General features: G+C 41.6%; 1 protein-coding gene across 1 annotated transcript; it reads right to left on the bottom strand.

Annotated features, from left to right (window-relative positions):
* Nucleotides 1-3298: 3298 nt before the first annotated feature.
* Nucleotides 3299-8498, bottom strand: SLC30A10 (solute carrier family 30 member 10). The gene is made up of 4 exons (XM_060246590.1): nt 7915-8498; nt 6732-6815; nt 5001-5240; nt 3299-4100 (listed from the first exon to the last, which is right to left on the bottom strand). Exons 1-4 carry the CDS (start codon nt 8495-8497, stop codon nt 3613-3615), a joined length of 1395 nt encoding a protein of 464 aa, XP_060102573.1. The 5' UTR covers nt 8498; the 3' UTR covers nt 3299-3612.
* Between the last annotated feature and the right edge of the window lie 393 nt (nt 8499-8891).

Here is an 8891-nt window from a genome sequence, read left to right as displayed (position 1 = left end):
TTTGGATAGACAACAAGCACAACATACAGTGCTTCTTTTAAAAATCCAGTTTTATTCATAGTTTTAAAGTTTTTTCTTCAACAATGTACAATGTATTTCACTTTGGTAGCTTCATAAAAGCATATTTACAATGCTAAGTTTTCCACAATTTGGCAGAATTAAATTTCCAAAACATTACTGAGTTCACCTAGAAAACAACAGTGTAACTTCACAAGTTGTAACATCAACCTTGGTATAGTGAAGCTCTCAAAATTATCCCATTCTCAAGATTATACATGGTCATTTACAGAGGGTTCATAACATTCTAATTCAAACATGGATGCCACAATCCAACACACAGAGAAATGAGCTAAAACTCTTATATGGATTGTGCCTTAAATATTTCTCAGACTATAGGTTTTTGACCTTCACATTCCAGTATTAAAGATCAAACTCTAGAATGAGTTTCTCATAACCACCACACTGCACATGTATGAGTGCCAAAAAAACCAGTTCACCTAAATATGTCAAGTTTTCAGAATGCAGTATTTATTTATACCTCACTTTTGTCTCCACTGAGGACCCAAAAAAGCTTGCAATGTTCTCCCCTCCTCCATTTTATCTTCAAAATAATCCTGTGAAGCTGAACTGGAGTGGCTGACCCAGGGACACCCAGCTAATTTTAATGGCAAAGAAGTCTCTTAGATCCTAGTCTAATGCTAGCACTATACCATATTTGCAGTGTGATTCAGCCATTTGCAAAATGAAGGAGGCCTATGGCAAACTTTTACCATGAAGTGGCCCAGTTCACTGAATTTTTTCCTGGACCATCATTATTTCAAGAAAACCGAGGTTCTAAATAGAACTTAAGAGTCGACAACCAACAAATGGCTTTCTTTATCACAGATTACTTCAATAGAACTTTGGGTCCAGATTTCAGGAATTGGAGCCAGAGTAGTTAAATATGTAAGTACAACCTGATTAAAACTAACATCCAAAACCTGCCCCCCCTCAAGATCTAGCCGCCATGCCTATGATGACTCTAAATCAATAGATTAGAAATAACTCCTAAATTTCAATGTTAAAAAAAGTTTGGAGGCAGCCAGGAGTGGTCGTGTAGGCTGAACTGGATGTTCAAATGTGGGACTTCTAAAGCTAAACTTCCTGTTTTTTATTATCAAGTTCAGACAAAATATAATAGTATTTCAAACTGCTATAACTGGTTCTGGTTTTCATTCACATTTCTCTAATCCTGTTTTTCCTGATATGTATGTAATATTTGAGGGAAAATGCTTGTGATTGACTTCACTATGCAGGTTGGTTACAGAATACACTTTTAAGAGCCTGAGCAACAGGTAATAATTTATTTATTTTTAATCTTTTTTTTGGCAAATTTATAGTCCATCCTTTCCCATGATGGGCTCAGGACAGATTACAACACAATAGAACAGTTAAAATTGAACAATAAAACAGTTAAGAATTAAACAGTTAAAACCATTAAATAAAATGAAATAAGGCGGCATCGGTGGTATGAACTTTGTAAGGAAAGAATGTAATTTACAATAAGACACATTACTGTTTATTTGCTGAACAGAGTTTGGAAGTTAAAATTATATTTACCAGCTCCCCCAAACCAAAATGATGGCCTATTTGAAGATATTTATATAAAGTTAAAAAGATATGCTCTCTAAAAATTTGATTGCCGTGTTTAGGAGAATATATTTCTTTTCAAGGCAATATAAATAGATGGCTAACATATAAAAACATTCAAGGCAATGTTACAACTGCAAACCAAAACACAAAAACAATCTCAAATTAGGCTACAAAAATACATTCAGTTAAATGGCAGAGCAATATATAAGCAGGAGATGTAAGCCAGAGTTTCTATAGGGGCTTTCAAGGAACCAATGGAGGATCAGCAACAGCGATGCTCTGGTGGACTGAACCAGAGTTCACCAAGAAGTTTTCTCTCCACACCCAAAACTCAATGGCAGAATTAATGGCACAGAGTATTACCACTCTCAAGAATATGGCATGATCCCGCCCTGATTCAATCTATTACCTTATTCATTGGCTCTACTTTAAAGCCAGAAAATATTGATCCATTTGGCTGACTGGCTTGGTTTCCAGTGGTAATGCAATCCCTGATCTTTGGGTTGCCATAACAAAGTTTCAGAAGGCTACAACTTATCAATATTCTGAAACAAGGGCCCTTCTGGATCACATCTCACACTATGTTGTAAGAAAATACAAAAGGTCAGTTTACCAAGAAATCAGTGAGTCAGTCAAATGGAACTGTCACATAAAATGAGCTAAGTTATAATCCTTCAATTCTAGTAGATCAGGAAGAAACCATTTTAAAATAAAATCCTAGAAAATTACCTGAAAGAATCACCATACTTTAATAAATACATTAAATAGCACCATACTGAAAAGAATGGGAAAACCCCAGTACTTCAACTGTTCATGATTAAGTACAATTACTTATTAATTTAACAGAAATTATAAACTTAAAATTTTATTTCTTGAAGAAATCACACAGGTGCCTCTCTGATGTGGCAAATTAAGACACATGAAAATTATTTTAATCACTTATAGGGAGAAAGCAGAACCCCTTCAAGTTACTGTGGTAAAAAATTTCCTAGAAAAGATGATGAGACAGAACTCAGTTCCTTCATTAACACTGGCATAATACCATCCTTTTCAATGGCTGCTACAAAGGGGCATGTTAACTGGTCCAATGGACACAGCACACATTGACAGTACTCCATTTAGACAAGTGCAATAAAGGCAGCCATATGGGCTATTCTCCCCCATCATGTTAGCTAATGATACTGGAGTACTAAAAACCTAGGGGTTTTTTTCGTCCTAGGTTTCCTCAGTACATATTCTATCCTATGAATTCATGGAGCCCTCTGCCTTCCTCTCTTCCTTTCATCCACATTTTACTTCAAGTAAATTGAGTATTTTTAAAAGGCTCAGTTAAATTTCTACTTTTTTTCTTTCATAATGAAAAAGTACTTCAAGGTAGTACAATCATGAGGTCAGTAAGGCTTACAACCAGCAGCCCATCTCAGTAGGACCAGAGGGAAACCCTCTACCACAAACTAGAAGGTGGGAATACAGAGATCATTCACACAGGGAGGGGAAAAATAGCACTAAAATGGGTCAACAAACTGCTTTGGACAGGTTTGGAAGGGAAAACTTCACCTTAAATCCAAAGATCCCATGGCAAGGTCAGAAAGCACTACTTCTTGCATTGGAGATATTCCTCAGAGACAGCTCCCCCCCCCCCCCCCACCCAGAAAAAAACTATACTGAAAGAAGGAAAGGACCCTGAGATCTGCAGCAGCTTTCCAGGGAGAACGAGGGAGTAAAGAGAGAGGGGGAACCAATGACCTCCCCCTGAACAAGTGAAAGTGCCTTCTGCTCAAATAACAAGATGTTTTGATTTAGGACAAGAACGTCTGCCATGGAATCAGGATTTGAACATTATGTCTGATACCCAGCTTTCAAAGGCTGATTCCCAGGAATACTGCAAGCCCTGCCACCATCCAGCTGCTAGTTAGACATTTGGGCTTTGTCCAAAGAAGGTTTCGCCCTTGATTAGTTACAAAACATAAGCTGAACAGTCTAAAATCGTGTACTGCATACATATGGCCTGCTATTGCCAGTTTCATTGGAAGTGTTCTTTTTATACTTGTCCTTTTTGACAACATCTTCTGCCCACATGGGTTCAACAGGAATTTCCACTGAATCTTTTTTATAGGCTTTCTTCAGTGATGGGGTGATGCTGCCATTTTTGTCATTGTAGCCATTCCCTACTTGGACAAAGGTTGCTTCTTGTTGGCTACAACACAACTGGGGATCACAAGTTTTGGAGATACAGGGGGCACTGCACAGGATTTCGGGACTCTTGTGGTCTGTGTACTCTGGTTGGATGGTCACTGAATGGACCCCCGCTTCATGGAACACCTCTCTCATTCTATAAGATGCCTCTTGGTAATCGGAAGTGGTGTGACATTTGACGTGGAGGGTGGCAATATTCTTTCCACTGACAAGCTCCCAAACATGCACCTCATGAATGCTGTTAACGCCTGGCACTTCCGATAGTTTGTTTGCTAGAAAAAACAACAGTAGAAACAAAGAAAACAAATCAAGTGAGATTTCCTGCATGGCTATTTTTTTTTTTAAGCACAGGGCTCCTGAATATCAGCATCTACTTTTAGCCCCCCCTCCCCCGAGCCTTTCTTGGAAGAATATCTCATAACATGATAACACAACTGTTCTTAAACTCGTCTAAATTCCACATAAATATTAAAGGATTCAGTAAGTAGCTTAGAGCCCTCTTCTGACTTGGGTGAACTAAGATGTTTGGTATGGACAAAATGTCCTGAAAAATTTAGAAAACAATCTCAAAAGCAAAACAAAACAAGTTACATATAATATAATGTTGATTTTGAGGATGCAAAACTAGGACTGTCAAAGTAGAGGTCTCTGCATACTTTGGAATCCTCATGAGCACAGAATATGCTCCAAAAGGGACAAACTGCATAGAGCAGCTGAATATCAATTAAAAGGGACAGTGAGAAAAGGAGACATCAATCTGCTTAAGCCCTTGAGAGTTAGAGAATTTCCAGAGGAGTAGATCTGGTGGTATGGGATTTCCAAATTGCTTATCTCAGCCCCAATATTTCCTTGCAGGCCCCCAGCTTGTACTCCATAATGCAAAACCATTGAGCAATGGTTTACAATGATTGGACTAGAAACCTCTAAAAATGTACACAGCATCACAACAAATATTTGGAAAACAGCAGCTGAAGGTTTGCTTTTTTTGCTTGTTTTGTAGAAGTACCGTGTTCTCAAAATGCATGCTTTCACTAATCCAGCAAGATTTGAATCATGTTGCTAGGACACCATCATGTGGCTCAGGTACTCAACACTCTTGAGAATTTAGAGCTGGAATGAATGTATAATCCAGGGGCTTTAAAGTATGCTACTAGCAGTCAAACGCAACTCACCCAGAATTTGCATATTGACATTCTTGGGAACCATCTGCAACAAGATTACTGCTGTCTCCTTGATAAGTGGGAAGGCTGAAGTCAGAATGATGATCACCATAATGATGGTGAGACTAGGATCAATGTAGCACTGCCAGTTACAAGGGGTCTGCTCATCCAGTGGAAGCACATAGAATATTGATGCAGCAACCACAACAATAACTGAGCCAAGGGCATCTCCCATCACATGCAAAAGAACACCTGGAATAGGAAAGAAATCACTGGCTTTGATGGTGATAAGGGAGGGTTTCCAGTGCAGTGACTATAAACGAGAGCTTGATCAAAACTTACTTTTGAGAACATCTCATGTTAAATATAATCTTAACACATGACTAGATAGTCCAATTTATTTATTTAGGATATTTCTATTCCATCTCTTAACAATCTTGCTCAAGGTTGCTTAACATTAAATCTATATAATACTATTACCCATTAAAACCAGCCTTTTGGACATAAGCCATGCAAGAACTATCCATAAACAGAAGCAATCAGTTTTAAAATCTGGTAAGATAAAACCTCTAATTAAAACTCAAAAGAAAATAGAGCATGTGGCAGGAAAGCCTTAAGAGGGAGAGCATTCCAAAGGCAAGGTGCCACCATACAAAATGTCCTACCTCTACTTGCTACCTGCCTCACCTCTAAAGAGCAAAGAGTAGGGCTTCAGCGTTAACATACATTTGTCAACAGAAGTCATTTAAAGAAATTGCCTTTGAGAACAAAAAAAAAGAAATTAATATAGGTCACTTTATGCATAAATAAAATCTGACTTACATAGGTATACCCCAATATAAATGGGAAAACTGTGTTCCCAACTATGTGTGAAAATTGCACATGTTCACTTTGCCAGATATACACAAACACTGCCCACTATGCCTTCCCATAGCCTGTGTATGCAATAAAACAAATATGATTTCCACACACACTCCCTTATTCCCATATAAGTAAAATGTCATGAGGGCTGTTAGTCTTCAGGGTACCACTAGATTTCTGTTATGTGTGAAGTGGCCTGATATTCCAAAAAGGTGTACCATTGCACAGTTACATTTATTTGGATAAAGTTAATATGAACTAAGGTCATAGCAGTCTGTGGAGCACCATGTGTAAACATTAAACAATTTATCCCTTTGAGCCCCATGGCACAGAGTGTTAAAGCTGCAGTACTGCAGTCCTAAGCTCTGCACATGACCTGAGTTCGATCCCCGGTGGAAGCTGGGTTTTCAGGTAGCCGGCTCGAGGTTGACTCAGCCTTCCATCCTTCCGAGGTCGGTAAAATGTGTACCCAACTTGCTGGGAGAAAAGTGTAGATGACTGGGGAAGGCAATGGCAAACCACCCTGTAAAAAGTCTGCCGTGAAAACGTTGTGAAAGCAATGTCACCCCAGAGTCGGAAACGACTGGTGCTTGCACAGGGAACCTTTCCTTTTCCTTTTCTTCTTACCTCCATTTTTGCCTACATAGTTCAGCAGCTCATAGTTCAAAAGTTCTGTTAGTCAAATGGTGCCAGACTGGCTGGTTCAGGGAAACAAAAAATTAACTAAATTATTTTGTAAATATTCTAAAAAGTTATTCTTGCATGTATAGTTCATGAAATCTAATATACTCTTGTGTGGAAAGCTTGGTTACAAACAAGAGGAGGTCATTCACAAGAATGGTGCCCAAATTTTGGAGAAGCCCGCAATCAACTGTGCAGTACCTCTGATATTCAAAGCTTCAGACTTCTTCTGTTTTTTCTTTATCACCTCTTCCTCAACCTTCTTCTGGGTATTTATGGAGTCACCTGCATTCAAAGAAGAAACGCTGTGTTGTGTATAAGTTCTACAAACAGAAAAAACACCAATATTTCAAAACCATCTTAAACAAATAGTCAGCATTCAAGCTAGTGTCTGAAATATTACTTTTTTCACTCATTCACACACACACAGAGTGTACATAACATTACAGCACAATTATTAGCCAACCAACGTATTTCACTGCCTTTGCTTTAATGATACTTGTAAAGGCTTCAATACACATGAAGATATTTATACATATATTGATTCATTTGTATTTAAGAATGCTGCAACCTTTCTCCATGCTTCTTTGTATAAGAAAATTAGAAAAACTATGACGAGCATGAGAACAATCTGAAAACAAAAAGTATATGGCAAACAGGAACACCATGGAGAAAGAAGTATTGCTGAGGAAGAATAAGAAATTTGAAAGACAAAAAGAGAGGTCATCAGGATTTGAAATACGGGAAGAAAGCGATAGAAATGTGCAAAAAAAGCTTGACAAGAATTTTAAAAAACGAGTGCCTTTTTAAGATCTAGTTCAATCTACTTTAATGTAGCAACATTCTTGATCTACATACCACAGTGAAATTACAATATATATATATATATATATATATATATACACACACACACACACACACACACACTATGTATTTGTTTAAAGAACAAATCTTTAGGTCAAAAAGGGCAGGCCAAACAATGACAAAGGGAATGGCAATAGCTGGAGCCAGGGAATAGAGCTTGAAGAGCAGAAAAAAGTTGAGAATTTACAACGGCTATTGTTTGCAAGTGGATCTTGCAATTTCACACAGGAAAATCCAGTTGCAAAGTGCACTGAAAGTGCATTATTCAGCATGTGTAAAAGAGGCATAAAAGTTGTAAAAATCCAAGACTGAAAGGGTTTGAAAAATTAAAGGAAAGGTGGGTAAAAGCTGTTCTAAACAGTAGAAAGGAAATCTCAAACGGTTGTGAAAGGCGAAGAAAAATGGAAGATTTTTTTTTTTAAAGAAGAGCTGAAGAAGTGGATAGAAGGAAGGCGCGAGGAGGAGGCAAGAGAAAAGCAAGCATCGAGGTCCCCCAGTAGAGAAAGCAACCGAGGGGCACCTGCTTGGTCCACGCTCCAGGCCTCCGCAGCCCCCTGGCCGTGGCGGTTTGACCCTCCCGGCGCCCCCTCCGGGGCGGCGAAGGCAGGGCCGCCGTGGGGGTGTTCGTCTTCGCGGCTGGGAGGCGAGTCCTTGCGGCGGGGCGGGCAGCAGCAGGGGGGGCAGCAAGCGGCCCAGTTCTGGAAGACGAGCAGCCCCAGCACGTTGACGCCCAGGCCCAGCGCGCCCACCACCAGAATGAGGGCCGCGTCGCTGATGGGCTCGGGGCGCGCCAGCCGCTGCAGCGCCTCCACCAGGATGGCGAAGTAAAGGGCGGCGAGGAAGACGGCGTTGCTGAGGGCGCCCACCACCTCGGCGCGCTCGTAGCCGAAGGAGGCCCGCGGGCTGCGGCGCCGGCGGCGCGAGATGCGCCCCGTGGCCAGGCCCACGCACAGCGCGATCAGGTCGGAGAGCATGCTGAAGGAGTCCGACACCAGTGCGATGGAGTTGCCCACGTAGCCCGACACCAGCTCGGCCACGAAGAAGGCGCCCGTCAGCACCAGCATGACGCTTAGGCGGCACGTCTTGCCAGTGTACCGGCCCATGGCCCAGCTAGCCTCCCTGCCGCAAGCAGCCCCCGCCGAGCCTCACGGAGTCGCGCGCCTCCTAGTCCTGCCCCTACGAGTGGGGGGATGGCTGCGCTGCGCCTTTGGACCGTCGGGCATCGACTGAGGCGCTCCGATAAGCGCCGGCAACAAGTGCGCCTCCCGCCTCTGCACTTTGCCTTATAGAGGCGCGCCGGGTCCTGCCCGCCCCCGACGCCTTTTACAGCCACATGGCGGCGGGGCCCTTTTTTCCGCCCTCGCCGAAAGGCAGAGGTTACCCCGCCCCACTCCCCGCGGGCAGGGCTTCGGGGGCTGACGCCAGACGTTTCCATCCATCGCCGCATCCCAGGGGCCACAGACCTGTTGCGCTTCTGCTTCCCGTGAAGCTGGGAAA

The sequence above is a fragment of the Heteronotia binoei genome, chromosome 1 (assembly GCF_032191835.1).
Source record: "Heteronotia binoei isolate CCM8104 ecotype False Entrance Well chromosome 1, APGP_CSIRO_Hbin_v1, whole genome shotgun sequence".
In the NCBI taxonomy this organism is placed as follows: Eukaryota; Metazoa; Chordata; class Lepidosauria; order Squamata; family Gekkonidae; genus Heteronotia; species Heteronotia binoei.
The sequence above is the reverse complement of the archived record's forward strand: the minus strand, read 5'-3'. Positions and strand labels throughout refer to the sequence as shown.